General features: G+C 37.1%; 1 protein-coding gene across 3 annotated transcripts in view; it reads left to right on the top strand.

Moving 5' to 3' along the window:
* NR2C1 (nuclear receptor subfamily 2 group C member 1) overlaps positions 1 to 16495 on the top strand; it is a 45599-nt gene extending 29104 nt beyond the window's left edge. For 2 of the 3 annotated variants that reach the window (XM_084878482.1, XM_084878483.1), the window contains exons 10-14: positions 3780 to 3901; positions 10433 to 10572; positions 11727 to 11864; positions 12699 to 12804; positions 14349 to 16495. In XM_084878482.1, the coding sequence (XP_084734608.1) occupies positions 3780 to 3901; positions 10433 to 10572; positions 11727 to 11864; positions 12699 to 12804; positions 14349 to 14523 (681 nt within the window). In that variant the 3' untranslated portion in view covers positions 14524 to 16495. The remainder of the gene's footprint in view (positions 1 to 3779; positions 3902 to 10432; positions 10573 to 11726; positions 11865 to 12698; positions 12805 to 14348) is intronic. The other variant, XM_084878484.1, reaches the window with a different exon arrangement.
* Positions 16496 to 17887: the final 1392 nt, after the last annotated feature.

The raw sequence follows: 17887 nt of genomic DNA, 5'->3' as shown, positions 1-17887 counted from the left end.
TCTAGGACAGCAGCAGTATTTAACATTTCTGTTAAACTTCAGAGTTTTTGGTATGATTTCATATGCTTTGTCTCACTTGATTATTTCAATTTGCTTATACAAATAATCAAGGTGGATACTATTCCCATTTGGAAATAAGTGTTTGAGGTAGAGGTAGGTGATTTCCCAAACTCTTCTCTAAAATTTATTATCCAAATATTAGAATCACAATCCTAGTCACCACACTTGCTATTTGGAAGTCATTTTCATTTTCCTAGCCTCATTCCCTGACTAAATCCTAAACATTCTATTAGAATTTCTCCCTTTCTCTTCATTTTCAATGCCGTATTCCAGGCCTCTTAAAATTTCTTAAAGTGTTATAGTCATATCTTTGCTTACAGTCTCTCTTCTCCATCTTGAGCACTGATAACTGAATAATAATGGTTAAAACTTAATCCAGTTATGTTATTCTGCTATATAAAAACCTTCAATAGCTTCCCATTGCCCATCATTTTTGAGACATGCCATTCTCTTTTTTTAGCCTTTTCTGCAGCTCATTCACTTTCCATTTTATTTCTCTGTTGAGACTACAGCATACATACAGCACTTAGCTAGATGGCTCACAATGAACTCTAAATAATTGGTTGCTGAATTAATATGTGATTCAGGCCACACAATTAATGACAAGTTGGGAGTAGAACCCAGATCTTCTAACACAAGTCAAAATTTTTTAAAGCTATATTATTTAACCCATTATGAAAATTACATATAGAAACTACTGGAAAGGTAATTGTAGACAATATCTTCTAAAGTAGGTATCCTTGTTTAGTCATGTCTCAACACTAAAAAAAACAACATCTCAGCCCTAGCTGGTTTGCTCTGCGGTTAGAGCATTGGCCTATGGACTGAAGGGTCCTGGGTTTGATTCCAGTTAAGGGCAGGTATCTTGGTTGCAGGCTCCATCTCAGCCATGGTCAGTAATGAGAGAGAATCATTGATTGGGTGCCTCTTGCATGCCCCCCACTGGATAATGAAGCCTGCATTCTGGACATGTGACCTGACCAGGAATGGAACCATGAACTGCTGGTTCATAGGTCGACACTTAACCACTGAGACATGCCACTCTCTCAGTGGGAAAATATCCACAGGTGATTAACAACAACAACAAATCTTTTTATCTGCTTGGCATCATAGATACCTTTGAGAATCTGTTGAAAGCTAAATATTTATTCCCCAGAAAAATAAATAATGGGCACATCTAGCTTATCCCACCCCAGGGTTAGCCACTGCTATTAACTGTGTGGTGTATTTCCTTCTCTGCTTTATTTATATGTATAAGTTGGATCATCCACATATTATTTTACAATTTTTTTCACTTAGATATATCTATGAGATGTTTTTTTCTGTGCCACATCTCAGTTTATCTTATTAATTTTAATACCTAAAAGGTACTCTATATCTGGATTATTCTTTTCTTTAATGAAAGATTTGAATCCATCAACCTAGTTCATAGGTTGACATTCAATCACTGAACCACACTAGCCAAGTATTGGTCACACATTTAAAATAACTACCTAAGGCCTGGCCAGTGTAGCTCAGTGGTTGAGCATCAACCCCTGATCCAAAAGATCACTTGTTCAATTCCTGGCTAGGCACATGCCTGGGTTATTGGCTCGATCCCCAGTAGGGGGCATACAAGAGGCAGCCAATCGATGTTTCTATCTCTATCCCGTTCCCCTCTCTCTTTGAAAAATAAAATAAAAACCAGTGAAAAATATATTGAAATAACTACATAAGGTCAGCAGTAAAACTGGAAGCCTGTGAGTATTATGGCCACAGACATACTTGGTTTTTCCTGTTTATTAAATGGGGATTTTTTATTTATTTATTTATTTTTACACAGAACCTGCTCTTTGAAAAATTGATAGCAGGCATCTGTTTTTCCCATATGTTTTTGATGTGTTGAACTCATATTCATCTTCACAGATGGCTTGCTTCAATCAATACTTTCCTGAGCCTATAAGCATTTGAATTTAACTCCATAGCATAAATGAAAGGGACGTTTAACAAATACAGGATTGCTCTTTAAAGTGAATTTGTTGTATACTACCCTAATCCTAATACATAAAAATCCAGGGTCCATAACATCCAAAACAACCAAAGGCTCCACCAACTGGAAGTCACCATGCCTGACTGGAAGATATTGGGCATGGTGACTCAGCACTGACTGCTAAGGGGGCTGTGGATCAGGCCTGGAGAGAGGCCTGGACAGAGAAGCAGGGTCTGAACTGTAGTTTCCATGGCAGCTGTTGATCAGCCCTTGCCTCTCTCTTTCTCTTGGAGTCTGGCCAGCAGCCATACCTCTCTTTCTCTCTTTCTCTCAGCTCCACCTCTCTGATCAGGCCTGTTGATAGTCCCAGAGATCCTGACTGGCATAGAAACCAACCAATCAGAACCAAATTGGGGTGAAGTGTGAGGAGCCGATGGCTGCCTAGGAGTTGGAGCTTTTGACTCTGCCTGGCATAGAAACCAACCAATCAGAACCTAATCTGGGTAAACTGTGAAGGCAGGACCTAAGGTGGGGGCTGAGGAGGGGTTTTAAGGGCAATAGCTATTTGGTGTAAGATGTAAGAAAGCGGTTCAATTTTTTAATGACTGGTTTGGCAGTATAGTGCATATGGCTGGCTATCAGTTCAGATATAAATGTATTTTTCTCTGCCAAGAACATCTCCTCCTGCTGAAAAAGGCTTTTAATCTATCTATACTACTAAAAGGGTAATATGCTAATTAGACTGGGTCTCAGGCCATCTTCTGGGTGTCCGACTTCCTTCCGGACAAAGCCATGGTGGTAATGGTTGAGGCAGAGGCCATTAGGGGTGATCAGGTCAGCAGGGGAAGGCAGTTGGTGGTGAGATCAGGCTGGCAGGGGAGGGCCATTGTGGGCGAGATCAGGTAGGCAGTGGAGAACAGTTAGGAGTGATCAGGCAGGCAGAGGTAGTTGGGGGCAAGATCAGGCCAGCAGGGGAGAGCAGTTGGGGATGAGATCAGGCTAGCAGTGGAAGACAGGTAGGAGCAATTAGGCAGGCAGACACAGGCAGTTAGGCGTGATCAAGCAGGCAGGTAGGTGAGCGATTAGTAGCCAGTGGTCCCAGATTGCAAGAGGGATTTCTGATTGGAAAGGGTACAGGCTGGGCTAAGGGGACAAACCTCCCCCCCCGCCGTTCACTAATTTCTTGCACCGGGCCACTAGTTGTTAATAAACAAAGGGAGGAAAGGAAGAAATTTTTAGACTAAGAGAGAAAGTAACCTTTAAAAGCATCCGGATAGCTTAGCTGGCATGCCTCAGTGGTTGAGTGTCAGCTAATGAACCAGAAGGTCACAGTTCAATTCCCAATCAGGGCACTTGCCAGGGTTCTATCCCCAGAAGGGAATGTATGGGAAGCAGCCAATTAATTATTCTCTCTCATTGATGTTTCTCTCTCTCCCTCCCCTTTCCTCTCTGAATTCAATAAAAGTATATTTTATAAAAATACAGCCCGATAATATCATGGTTGGATATTTATTAAGTAGGATTCTGCTTGTCTGAATATTGCTTTGTTAGAAACTAAGATACTCATTTATTCTAAATCATATTTTTAGCTGTAAAGTCCAGTCTCTTAGATTATTTTAGGATTTATCTTTTGGTGAATCTATTAGACTCATATGTAATATGTTATGATTTGCATTTAATTTTTTCAAAGAAAGTACACTTTAGGATTGTTGGTCATAAAATAATTTACCTCAATCCCTGTTCACACTAGCTCACAATGCCTTCTCCTATGCCTGAGTACCTGAATGTACACTACATCGGGGAGTCTGCCTCCAGACTGCTGTTCTTATCGATGCACTGGGCACTTTCTATTCCTTCCTTCCAGGCTTTGGGGTAAGTGTTTTAAAATCTTAAATATAAATAAGGTTTTGTAGCTCAAATGTACATTAAACAAGAACTTTTATTTTGGAAGGATCTGCATTAAAGGAAAAAAATGGTACAACGTAACTTCAAGTTTTGTCACTTATGTCACAAATCATGGCAGCTCGTACTTTTTTATTATATTTATGTGGAAGAGTATTCATATTTCATGATTTGACTAAGTTAATTTAAAGGGGATAAATGGAGTGGAACTGATAAATCATGGCCAGCATTTGTAATAGCCTGTCTCTGAATGACTTAAAGATAGGGAGCCTATAGGGTTGTCCCAGGGTGGTTGTTTTCCTTACATGACCAGTATTCATCTCAAACATTTTAAAATATATTTTATTGATTTTTTACAGAGAGGAAGGGAGAGAGATAGAGAGCTAGAAACGTCGATGAGAGAGAAACATCGACCAGCTGCCTCTTGCACACCCCCTATCAGGGATGTGCCCACAACCAATGCCCTTGGCCGGAATCGAACCTGGGACCTTCCAGTCCGCAGACCGACGCTCTATCCACTGAGCCAAACCAGTTTTGGCTCATCTCAAACATTTTAATAAGGAGCTGAAACTTGTGAGCAGTGAATATGTTTAAAAATAGAAATAATTGTTTTCCAGTTGTGTGATTGAGCGGGAAAAAGGAAGAAAATGTAAACCCCATGATAATTTAGAAATTTGTTCTTTCTATTGAATAGCACATCTGTAGTCTGTTCTGAGGTAATCAGATGTTAATAGAAATGGCTTACTATAAAAAACCCAAGCTTTGCCTCAAGTTTGCCAGATTTATTTAGATTGCTTTAAAGGAGCTGGTATGAAGAAGCAAAAGGACCATGGAATATGTTAATCCCATAGTTAGAAAAGTATTATTCTAGTTACAGGACCCTATTCATCAGTATGATTTTGTAAACCATTCACTTTCATATTCTGTAGATCTGTTTTTCCATTTTCCAAATAAGAATAATAACTGCCATCCTTTATCCTTAGGGAATATTTACAATATAACTAAAGAACATATCTGAATTATAACTTTAAGAGGCATACATAGAACCCCACTGTAATTTGGCTTAGTAATCAATGTTGGACATACCATATATTAATATCATGTATTAGGTAATGTATTTAAATATTATAATTACAGTAGACTAAGAGCCTGATTTATAATGATTAACCTTTAAAATGATTGTTAGCTCTTTCTCTCAAAATAACATTTAACTTTAAGAATTTCTCCAATACATTTTTTAAGAAAAATTAAAATATAATATAAATTTATACATTAGCAGTTTATTTTAAAGCATTAACTGTAGTTCCCTAAGCTTGTAATTGGCATACTTGTACCTTGAAAAGTAATCTGATGCTGTTTTTTATAATTGGATATTAATTATTATAATAAAACAACAAAAGGAAGGATTTTGGGGGTAGTGACTTGAACTCCTTGAGCTATTTGTAACACTACCTAATATATTTTATTGATTTTTTTACAGAGAGGAAGGGAGAGGGATAGAGAGCTAGAAACATCGATGAGAAACACCTACCAGCTGCCTCCTGCATGCCCCTTACCGGGGATGTGCCCGCAACCAATGTACATGCCCTTGACCGGAATCGAACCTGGGATCTTTGAGATCAAAGACCTATCCACAGAACCAAGCCGGTTTCGGCAACACTACCTATCTTAAGTACTTCTTTTAAATTAAGTGTGACTTTTCTATAGAAATAGTCCAGATGTTGAAGAAAGCAAAATTATAAAACCTGAGGTTTCTGATTATAACAGTGTAATTTTATGTGGCATCCACATTTCCCTGTGATCTGTATTAAAAATCTGGTTCAGCCAAACCGGTTTGGCTCAGTGGTAGAGCGTCGGTCTGCGGACTGAAAGGTCCCATGTTCGATTCCGGTCAAGGGCATGTACATTGGTTGCGGGCACATCCCCGATAGGGAGTATGCCGGAGGCAGCTTGTCGATGTTTCTCTCATCAATGTTTCTAGCTCTCTATCTCTCTCCCTTCCTCTCTGTAAAAAATCAATAAAAATATATAAAAAAAAAAAAAAAAATCTGGTTCAATGTAATAGCCAATCTGACTCCTTGAAGTTAGACTTACCTACTATTAGTGTAGCTGTTGTGTAAGTTCTACTTATTATCCTATCTAATAAAAGAGCAATATGCAGATTAACCATCATTCCAATATACCCACAAGCCATGCCCACCAGCCAATCAGAGTGATTATGCAAATTAACCCCAACCAAGATGGCTGCAGCCACAGAGAGCAGGAGGGAGGCTTGGGTTTCCCTGGCAATGGAGGAAGCCAAGCTTTCCACACACCCTGGCGGGCCCAGGCCTCCACTCAAGGGTACAAAGTTTCAATTACAGAAGGTAAATAAATTCCAACAGAAATAGCGGCAGCCACGGAGCTGGGAAAGCATGAGGCTAGGGTTGCCCCAGGCGATGGAGGAAGCTTCTGCAGAGTTGGCCCTCTCAGGCCTTCACTCCAGGCTACAAAGTTTCAATTACAGAAGATACATAAATTCCAACAGAAATGGCTGCTGCAGGAGGCTTGGCTCCATCCTCTGCAGGCTACAAAGTTTCAATTGTAGAAGATAAATATACTCTAGATTCCAGGGCCTCCGCTTAGGCCTCCAGGGGACATGCCCGGCCTATAAACTACCACAGGCCCCTTTCCCAGGCCACCCCATGCCTCCAGGGAACCCCCACCCTGATCTGGGACATCCTTCAGGTCAAACCAGCTGGCCTTCACCCTTGCATCAGGCCTCTATCCTATCTAACAAAAGAGTAATATACAGATTGACCATTACTCCAACAAACAAGATGGCTGCCCTCATATGAACACAAGATGGCTGCCACAAGATGGCCAGCAGGGGAGGGCAGTTAGAAGGGACCAGGCCTGCAAGGGAGGGCAGATGGGGACAATCAAGCCTGCAGTGGAGGGCAGTTAGGGGTGACCAAGCCGGCAGAGGAGGGAAGTTGGGGGCAACCAGGCCTGCAGGGAAGGGCAGCTGGAAGGGAACTAGGCCTGCAGGGGAGAACAGTTAGGGGTGACCAGACCTGCAATAGAGGGCAATTAGGGGCAAGCAGGCTGGCAGGGGAGCAGTTAGGCATCAGTGGAGGGCAGTTAGGGGCAAACAGGCTGGTAAGGGAGTAGTTAGGGAGTGATCAGGCTGGCAGGCAGAAGCGGTTAGGGGCAATCAGGATGGCAGGCATGCGAACAGTTGGGAGCTAGCATTCCTGAATTGTGAGAGGGATGTCCAACTGCCCATCCCACTGAGCAGTCGGACATCCCTCAAGGGATCCCACATTAGAGAGGGTGCAGGCTGGACTGAGGGACACACACCCCCGTGCACGAATTTCATGCACTGGGCCTCTAATTTACATAATAAAGAGTAACATGTTAATTGATCGTACCTTTGTGGCACCCACCAGCCAATCAGGAGTGAGTATGCAAATTAACTCAACAAATGTGGTGGGTTAGTTTGCATATGCAAGTGCCGAAGGGGTGTTCTGCAGCACCCCAGCCGCTCTGGGTCTCTGGGCTGGAGCAAAAAGGAGGCTTTGGGTCGGAGTGGAAAGTCAGCTCTGGCGAGAGCAAAGGCAGTGCCAGCAGCTGTGGGAAGGAAGGCCCATTCTTACACAAATCTTCATGCATTGGGCTTCTAGTCACTAAATAATTTTTAGTTTGAATTAAACAGATTTATGCTGACTGAGAACTTGTGTTAGTATTTCTATAAAGTATGTTGTTACAGGTGGAACTGCTGAGTCTGAGGTGTATGTTTCCATTTTTTGCTAGGCACTACCAAATTGTCCTCCAAAATGATGTTGAGACAGTTTACACCCAAATCAGCAATGTACAAGAATGAATGGTTATTTTCTCACATCCTCATTAATTCTGGATTTTATCCACCTTTTCTGATAAATGAAAATAGTATCTTATTTTAGTTTGAGATTAAAATTTTTCATTTCCATATGGAGATTAAAACTATTGACTTTCTTTTCATTTAAATTTTACTTTAAAATAAATTTTAAATGGACAATTTTTTATGGTAAGTAATTCTCAGGTACTGAATGGAAAAGAGTGATTAGCCTGGAGTAAAAATTTCAGCTGAAAAATTCCCAGTGAGAAAAATTACTTTCTATATCTCTTAAGTTGGCAATATAAGCTTTTGTTTGAGGTATTCATTTCTTAAATAAAATGTAATATCATAAAGAAGGCTATGTGTTTTAACTTAACAAATGATTTAAGTATATAGGTTTGGATTTAAAGATTATTTGTTAGGAAAAGAGTCCATGCCCACAGCTTTTCTAACTCTGTTTTTTCTAAATTCTTACTTCTCCCTGTTCTATATCCCCTGAAATCAGAAATCATTTGCTGAATTTCTTCTGTATGCCATCTACTGTGCTGTTGACAAAGATACAGACATGAATAAGCCTTCAGTAAGGTCTTAATCTAGTATAGGAGACAGACTCCAAAACCAATAAATTAGAATACCATGAAATAAGTATAAAATGTAAATGAATATGTGACACTGAAGGAGGAATGATGAACTATCTTGGGAGAGGAATGTGGTAAGAGAATTTTTTTTTTAAGTGAGCTCTGAGCTATGGATTAATGGATAAGAAAGACTAGCCAGTGAAAGGATATTTAAGAAGGGAGGAGGAGGTTACATCAGAGGAATTGAGGCATGGGAGGTTCCCTGTTTTCTTCCCTTACATTGCTATGATTTAACAAAGGATTCCCAGCTCATCACATAAGCTCATCTAAGAGATCCATGAATTAAAACATCTGAAGCATTATTAATCCTAGCCAAGACATGGAAACAGCCAAAGTATCCTTCAATAGATGACTAGCTAAGGAAGATGTGGTACATATATACAGTGGAATACTACTCAGCCATAAGAAAAAATTAAATACTGTCATTTGCGACAACATGGATGGATCTTGAAAATATCATGTTAAGGAAAATAAGTCAGACAGAAAAACTCAAGTACCATATGATTTCACTCACATGGGATATAAAACTGAAACTCAGACACAGACAACAGTATGGTAGTTACCATTGGGGAAGGAGAGTGGAGAGTTAATTAATAAGGGGTAACGGGGGTCAAATATAGTGACAAAAGGAGACTTGACTTTGGGTGGTGATTGCACAACGCAATAGACAGATGTATTATAGAATTGTTCACTTGAAACCATATAATTTTATTAACCAGTGTTACCCCAATAAACTTAAAGGAAAAAGTTAATATAACTGCTGACTCATAAAAGGACCATAGTTTGAAATAAAATGTTTAGAAATTTAAAAAAAACTAAGGGAGGATATCATTTATTAATCCACTCAATAGTTTTTATTGAGTATCTGCTACATACTGGTTCTCACCTTAACAAGTTTGGCCCTTGTTCTTTTTTTCCTGGATAACTGTTCTACTGGAAATTTTTTTTTTTTTTTTTTAAGTTCTTTTCTGTTTTTCTCTATTCAAATGTCAGGCACTTACACAACTATCTTACCTGAACATGGCCCCAAATCCCCATTTTCTATTGCAGCATCCTACTTTATAGTAATGTAGAATTTTTATTGCCTAAAACTAACAATGTTTGTATAACCATATGAATATGTGTATATATATTTATATAAAATATTTAAAATGGCATATTTATTATGTTGCCCTTCTGTTTCATGAAGGCAGACCTAATCCATGTTGTTTGTTACTATTTTTACAGTGCTTCCTACAATGCCTGGCTTTTTGTACTTTATGTCATGGCCTGTTCACATAATTCTTACATTTGTGCCTCATAATAATTGAGCTAGATACAGGCATTAGAGTCTCTGCATTTTATATAGCTAAACACCTGAACTTGGGAGCTTATTTACCTCATTTTAAATGGATAATAAGTTTATAATCTAGGTTTTAAAACCCTGGTCTCTTGACTCCTATTATTTTTTCTATTCTCTCATGCTGAAATTTCTTATTTAGAAATTCAGGGGGGAAAAAACTTTTGACCTTTCTTGCCCTCTTACCCCTAGTATAATTCTTGGTTTCTCATTTATAGAGATAATATCTTATCTGAAACTTACTTAAAGAAGAAACCTTTTCTCCTAGAAAATTGGTTATCTACCATTAAATAATTTAAATTGCCTTTAAAAAAAAAAGTATTTACCTGCATTAAAGGCAAAATAAAACTTGGGGAAGGTTTTTTAAATTAATTTTAATATTTTTAAAAACAATCTTTATGCTGTTTCCATGAAATGTGGTATTAAAGCCCCAACTTCTGCAGTTTGAATCTGTTCTTTATAAACTAGCTGACTGATTAATGAGCTAGCTAATTAAGGTTCTAAGCCTTTCATCAAGTGCAGTGAGGTATACAGAATTGATCAAGTTTGTCTTTCTAGAGTAATTGTACTTCACTAGTATTTTACTATAAAATATATGAGTCAATTGTAAAGTTTATAAAATATATCTTAATAATTCCTGATTTGTGTGTGTGTATTTTTAATAGGCAGGAAAACAGCATATCTTTGGTGAAAGCTTATTGGAATGAACTTTTTACTCTTGGTCTTGCCCAGTGCTGGCAAGTAATGAATGTGGCAACTATATTAGCAACATTTGTCAATTGCCTTCACAGTAGCCTTCAACAAGGTAAAAAGCACCTTATTTCCCTTTTCCAGGATATAAGAGAGGATGTCAGTTTTATAAAGTGTTTTACTATTAAAGTTACATTTCTGAAAATAATGTTTTACATACCAACATCCTTTTTACTTTAGATAATTTTTAAGTTTTGATCATTTCATTTCATTGACCACCGAAAAAATACTTTTGAATATTTAAATTTGTATGTCCCTGGATAGAGTTGCACCTAGTTTAGTGGTGCTTGTTTCATGTCAGCAAGGGACAACTCCTTGTTTATCCTAGCTTAGCTTTTGGTCTGGGCCCATGCCTGGTTCATGCCCTGGACACTTGAAAATAATTCTTGAATTTTAGAATGTTTTAAAGCACAACAAAATTGAAACAAGTATATTTAAGTTTGGTTGGCTATTTCTGACCAGGCCTTGTGAATTTTTGTACTTTGCTATAGGTACCAAGGAATCCAGGTATAGCTTATATAAAGCTGAGTAAATACTTCAAAATGTATTCTTCCAACCATTACCTTTCTTCATTGTAACCCTTTGAATTCCAAGATTTATTTATTTATTTACTTACTTACTTACTTATTTATTTATTTAATTTCAGACTGGAAAGGAGAGGGAGGGGGAATATTTGATCTGCCGCCTTCTGTATGCCCCCTACTGGGGATTGGGCCCACAACCCAGGCAGGTGCCCTCACTGTTATCCAACCATGACTTCCTGGTTCATAGGTCAACACTCAAACACTGAACCACACCAGCTGGGCAGTGTTGTTACCTTTAAAAAATCTAGATGATTTTGCTCACTTTTTAAAATCAATGTAAGCTTAAATAAAATCCTCTTACCAAATTTGAATCTTTTGAATTTTCTTTTGCCAGTTTTTCAGATGATTGCCTTATATTGTCAAAGGTGTATCTTGAAAGGAGAAACATTATATTTAGGGTTGTTTTTTTTTTTATATATAAACAACTTGTTTTGTTTTTTCTTGAATGAAGAGTATCCAAAGACCTCTAATTAGTGTCAGCTATACTTGTAGAGACATTGAATTTGAAGCATTTATAGATTGGTTATATTTAATGCTGGAAATTAATGGGAAGGAGATATGTTGGATAAAAATAGTTATACTTTTTAGCAGAAAATTAAAAGCTTTTGTTTGTTTTTAATTAAAGATAAAATGTCAACAGAAAGAAGAAAATTATTGATGGAGCACATCTTCAAACTTCAAGAGTTTTGCAACAGCATGGTTAAACTCTGCGTTGATGGCTATGAATATGCCTACCTAAAAGCAATAGTACTCTTCAGTCCAGGTACACAAATAGTGACATCTTATCTAAAATACAATGTTTGAGCTTGTGGTGAAATTGGATCCCTCATACCCTGTTGGTGGGAGTAGTAAGATGATGCAATTAAAGTGGAAACAAGTGTTCATCAACATATGTCTAAGTGAACCAAATGTAATATATGCATACAATGGTATATCATTCAGCTATAAAATTAAGTTCTTACACATGCTACAACATGAATGAACCTTGAAAACTATGCTAAGTGAAAGAAGCCAGTCACAAAAGATCACATATTACTGATTCTATTTAAATGGGATATCTAGAATGGGCAAACTTTACAGACAAAGTAGGTTAGAAATTAGTAATTACCAAGGACTAAGGAGAAGGAAGAATAAGGAGTGACTGTGAATGGTACAGAGGTCTTTTAGAATGACATAAATGTTCTAAAATTAGATTGTGGTGATGGTTGCACAGTTCTGTGAATAATCTAAAACAATTGAATTATACACTTTAAATTGGTGAGTTTTATGAATGTTGGACACTTATTTGGGTGTGAAAAAACATTTGAAACCAGTGAGCAAAATTCCTTCTCCACTTTTGGGATAAACAAAAATACTATTTTAGTAGATCTCATTGATCTCATTTTTTATTAGTATTAGAATTTGTATATGAGATAAAATAGTTTTATAGGCTTTAAGTACAGTACCTGGTACTTAGTAATATTTATGGAAAGAGCCACACGTATGAAGAGGTTTCATTTTTGACTGAACTATTCTTATTCCCTTCCACCTCCACTTTAGATGTCTTATTAAATGAACATTCAGAAGCAGGGTAACAATATGTTCTTTCATGTTTCAGACCATCCAGGCCTAGAAAACATGGAACAGATTGAGAAATTTCAGGAAAAGGCTTATGTGGAATTTCAAGATTATATAACCAGAACATATCCAGATGACACCTACAGGTATCTAGAAGTTAAATACTATTTAACTATATTAATTTTAAACAGTTTTGTGAATCTATTCTTTCATTATTTTATATTTCAAGAGTAAATAAAGTGTTCTAGTTAACCTTTGAAATGAAATAGCTAATGCTATAAAAAGCAGTATGCATTATTGCATGTTATATTTCACCCAGTTCTTACATTTATATAGAGATGACGTTAGCATACAAAGGTTAAGTAACTGGCTCAAGATCACAATAATTGGCAGAGCCTGACTGGATCCAGGTAGTCTGGCAATAGTGCCAAACTCTTTCTTTTAAATAAATGAGATATTTGGCTTATGATATTTATACTAACGTATTTCTTGTTGGTGTTCTTTTAAAAAAATATAAGATCAGTTAAATTTTTGAAGGAAGGACAGTATTGTAAACACATGGCCATCAGAGCCAGAGTACGTAGGTTTGACTTCTGACTTTCCTTATTAGCTGTAAGACAATGGGCAAGTAGTTTTTAACTTCAGTTTCTTCACCTGTAAAATGAAGAAGATAATAGTATCCACATTTTACAATTAGTGTAATGCTTAAATCAGTTAATAATGTGAAGAGCTTAGAACAGTACTTGTTTCATAGCAAGGGCTATATAAATATGGTTACTAACATTATTTATTTGATATACTTCAAGCTAGTAAAAGAACATTTCACATATAACAATGTTTTATACGTATTAAATAATAAATTTGTCATGATTTTCCCCCCCAGATTTTTAAAAATGTTTCTAAAGTTGTTTTATGCCTCATTATAAAATAAGTACAATATTTACATTTATTCTCGTTTAGATGTGTAGTTGTTTGCTGACTTCTATTTGATTAGATTCCAGCTGCTTTCACTGATCTTTGGAATTATTTCTGAGTTTCTTACATTTCTAGTTATTTAAAAATAATAAATTATCTTTCAATAGCAGTTTTCAATGTATAATGAACTTTCACATAAGATATCCTGCCAAAATTTAAAAACCTCACTATACAGAAACTGGCAGATATCATTGTAATTTTTACAAAAAAAAAGCTGAAGAAAGGCAGGCTGTACATAGCTAGGAGGGCAACTGAATCAAAATGTGAGTCCAGTGATCTTGATTCCATTGTCTTGTGCTTTTCCCAGTAATAACAACCATTGCCTGTTTTGCCATTCCCGGAAGTATTTCATAAAGCAAAACCAAGAAAACTATTATAATTGAGTCTGTGTGCCCTGATAACACAAAATATTACTGTTCTTATAACCTAAAATAAGTTCCTCTGCCATTTTTAGACGTATAGCTTGAACTGTGGTTTAATAGCATAGCAGTTAAGAGCAAGGCTTGACTATGAAATCTGTAAGACTGCACTTATATCCAGTAGATTGTCATACACTTTAAAGCTTGAATTCTAAGGTTTTTATTTTAACTTTTGAAAATTAGATCTTTTATTCAATTAGGCTACAAAAAATAACATGCAAAAATTACTCATTTTTCTACTTACTCTGTCTTTGATTTATAACCTTGTCCCCCTCTTCTTTCTTTTTTGTTTTTAGGTTGTCCAGACTCCTACTCAGATTGCCAGCTTTGAGGTTGATGAATGCTACCATCACCGAAGAATTGTTTTTCAAAGGTCTCATTGGCAATGTACGAATTGACAGTGTTATCCCACATATTTTAAAAATGGAACCTGCAGATTATAACTCACAAATAATTGGTCACAGCATATGAAAGCTGAGCACTCAGTGTAAACTTATCGTTCTTTCTCAGAACACAAGACACCAAATTGAACTCACTGTTTCCAGAGCACCTGGAAATTTTGACTTTCAAGAATTACCAAAAACCGCCAAAACCGGTTTGGCTCAGTGGATAGAGCATCGGCCTGCGGACTGAAGGTCCCAGGTTCGATTCCGGTCAAGGGCATGTATCTTAGTTGCGGGCATATCCCCAGTAGTGGGTGTGCAAGAGGCAGCTGATCGATGATTCTCTCTCATCGATGTTCTAACTCTATCCCTCTCTCTTCCTCTCTGTAAAAAATCAATAAAATATATTTAAAAAAAAAAAAAAAGAATAACCAAAAACCAAGATATTTTTATTTTTACTTTCTTAAGAAGAATTTTCAAAGTGACTGGGCAGGTAGCAGGAATTAGAGTTTCCTTTCCTGTCTTATTTAAGTGATAAGAAATACTATGAATTTTTTCTTGGTTAAGATGATATCTAAAGCTGTCACCTTTTAACTATCTAAACTAAAATCTCTCATATCTTATTTGGTGAAATAAATAAATTAGTGTTTTTTCCCCCAGAATTGTGTTCTATTCATGTTTAACTTCATTATGAGCTAGTACAAATACATAATTGTCAGAAGTCTCTGAGGATATCCTTGTATAGTACACTTTTGTAATATAATCTGTTTTAATTACTTTGTTAAAAGATTATTTTATGGTCAATGGTGTAATGATAACATTCGAACCAGAGGAAATCATAATTGAATATATATTTTTTTGTCTTTTATAAATATTATGGCACCCATAGCATAGACCACTCATTGCTGGCAGTGAGACAGGATATTCACGATCTTAAAACTTGACTTTTTTAGTGGTTTATGTTATTAGTTACAAGCACTTTTTATTTATGTATGTAACAGAAAATTGTTTTTGAGAATAAGATAAGGTTCATGTTTTAATATTTTCAGTTTACTGAAGTGTTTTAAAAGTAGTCAAAACTGGTTGAGCCCAAAATGTTTCAGTATTGCAGAGTAGATCTTAAAATGTTGCTCTTTCATTGCACAGAAAACATCTGTCCTCTTCCTCTTTCCTGATCCATATTATATAGTTTCCTGACCTTTCCATGGGTGTTAGCCAATTTCTTTTAGGTCATTAGAAATACAGTTTGTTAAATAATGGATTTATCATAACCAATCTGTGTTGTCAAGGTGAGTGAAAGAATTATTTTAAGGCAGTTAATAGTTTTTAAAAACAAACTTTTTAGTATATAAAGGAATATGCACTGATTTTTCACTATAAAGAGGGAAGGGCTATTTTAGTATGAGCATTGGCCTAAAACCTTGTTATTGCTACAACAAAAGCATTTTTAATTCTTTGGATGTCTTCCACAGTAATGTTTTTCATAGCAAACCTAATACTGTTAAATATTTATTTGCTCTGATTTCATGATGAATTGTTTTAGTGTGTTTATTTGTTGCTTTGTTATAAAAAACAAAATGGAGATTTCATTGTACTTGGAGTACATCTTTTACAAAGATTTTTGTAATAGAAGAGAAGCTAAATTTGGGGAGGCTGTGGATTTTACTAATTACTACTTTATAGTAAATCAAAAGTTTAAAAATATCACCGTACAGTCTTTACCATCTTACTAAGGGAAATTTTTACCTATTTAAAACATGTTTTTTGTTTTTTTGTCATTAGGTTTATTTATAATATTAGCTGTAGAAAACTACATTTACTATAAAAATATACAAATGGGAAAATTAGTAGCTTTATACCTTTATAACCCCAAGAAGTAAGCCAAGGATTTAGAAATAATGTAATAATGGTCAATTAACACACGTTTACTGCAGGTATTTTTCATGATTAAATTTGTAGTTATATTTGGAAGTGTATTTAGATCTATATTAAAATGTGACCTGCATTATAAATTTGTTTCCTGACAATATATTTATTTGATTTCAGAGTTCTCTTTTTTTTTTTTTTTTTTTTTAATATATTTTATTGATTTTATACAGAGAGGAAGGGAGAGAGATAGTTAGAAACATCGATGAGAGTCATCGATCAGCTGCCTCTTGCACACCCCCTACTGGGGAAAGGCCTGCAACCAAGGTACATGCCCTTGACCGGAATCGAACCCGGGACCCTTCAGTCCCCAAGCTGACGCTCTATCCACTGAGCCAAACCGGTCCCGGCTCAGAGTTCTATTTGTTGAGTAGTTATCCTTTTGTTTGCCACAGTAAAGTATAACTACATCATGATAAAAGAGAAGAAATCAAAGGATAAGAGAATCCGATAAGTCTTTAGAAAACAAAATCTGTAGAGAAAGACTGATTTAGCAGAGCCAGAATCAAGGACACTCTAACCTGAGTGCCTGCAAAAGAAAATACACTGAGAAAGAAGCCTGTACACCTTGCAGTGTCCAGAAAAAGTGCTCATTATCTGGAGGACCCAAGTACTTGTATTCAGAGATAATGTTTGGGACCTAAAAAAGGTTGATTGCAAGTCTGTATACAGACTCATTGAACTGTCTCTACACAAGTCAGGTGATCATTTTCTGTCTCCACCCTCCCCCTGCCCTTTTTTTAAAAAAATATATTTGTACTAGAGGCCCAGTACACAAATTTGTGCATGGGGTGGAAGCTTGTTCCTCAGCCCAGCCTGTACCCTCTCCAATCTGGGGCCCATTGAGGGATGTCCAACTGCCCATTTAGTCCTGGGATTGGGCTTAAATGGGCAGTCAGACATCCTTCTCACAATCCAGGACTGCTTGTCTGCCTGCCTTCCTGGTTGCCCCTAACGCTACTGCCTGCCAGCCTAATCACCCCCTAACTAATCCCCTGCTAGCCTGATTGATGCCTAACTGCCCTTCCCTGCAGGCCTGGGTCCCCCCCCACCCACAATTGCCCTTACCTACAGGCTTGATTGCCCCCAACTGCCCTCCCTTGCAGGCCTGGTCCCTCTAACTGCCCTCCCCTGCTGGCCATCTTGTGGCAGCCATCTTTAACCATATAAGGGCAGCCATCTTGTGTGTTGGAGTGACAGTCAATTTACATATTACTCTTTTAGATAGGATTGACTTCAGAGAGGGAGAGAGAGAAACATCAAATTATAAGAGAGAATCATTAATGGGCTGCCTCTTGCATGCCCCACACTGGGGATTGGTTCCGCAACCTGGGCATGTGCCCTGACTGGGAATTGAACTATGGCCTCCTGGTTCATTGGTTGATGCTCAACCACTGAGCCATGCAGGCTGGGCTGTTCCCTCTCCTCCCTTTTTGAGCATCAAGTCAAAGGTTAATGCTATTAAAAAGCTAACTGGAAGATCGTAGGACTTACAGGATGCCAGGCATAATAGAAGGCTTGGATTA

The sequence above is a fragment of the Pipistrellus hanaki genome (genome assembly GCF_964339955.1).
Source record: "Pipistrellus hanaki genome assembly, chromosome: 3".
Taxonomy (NCBI): Eukaryota; Metazoa; Chordata; class Mammalia; order Chiroptera; family Vespertilionidae; genus Pipistrellus; species Pipistrellus hanaki.
This window is presented reverse-complemented; position numbering and strand designations above follow the sequence as displayed.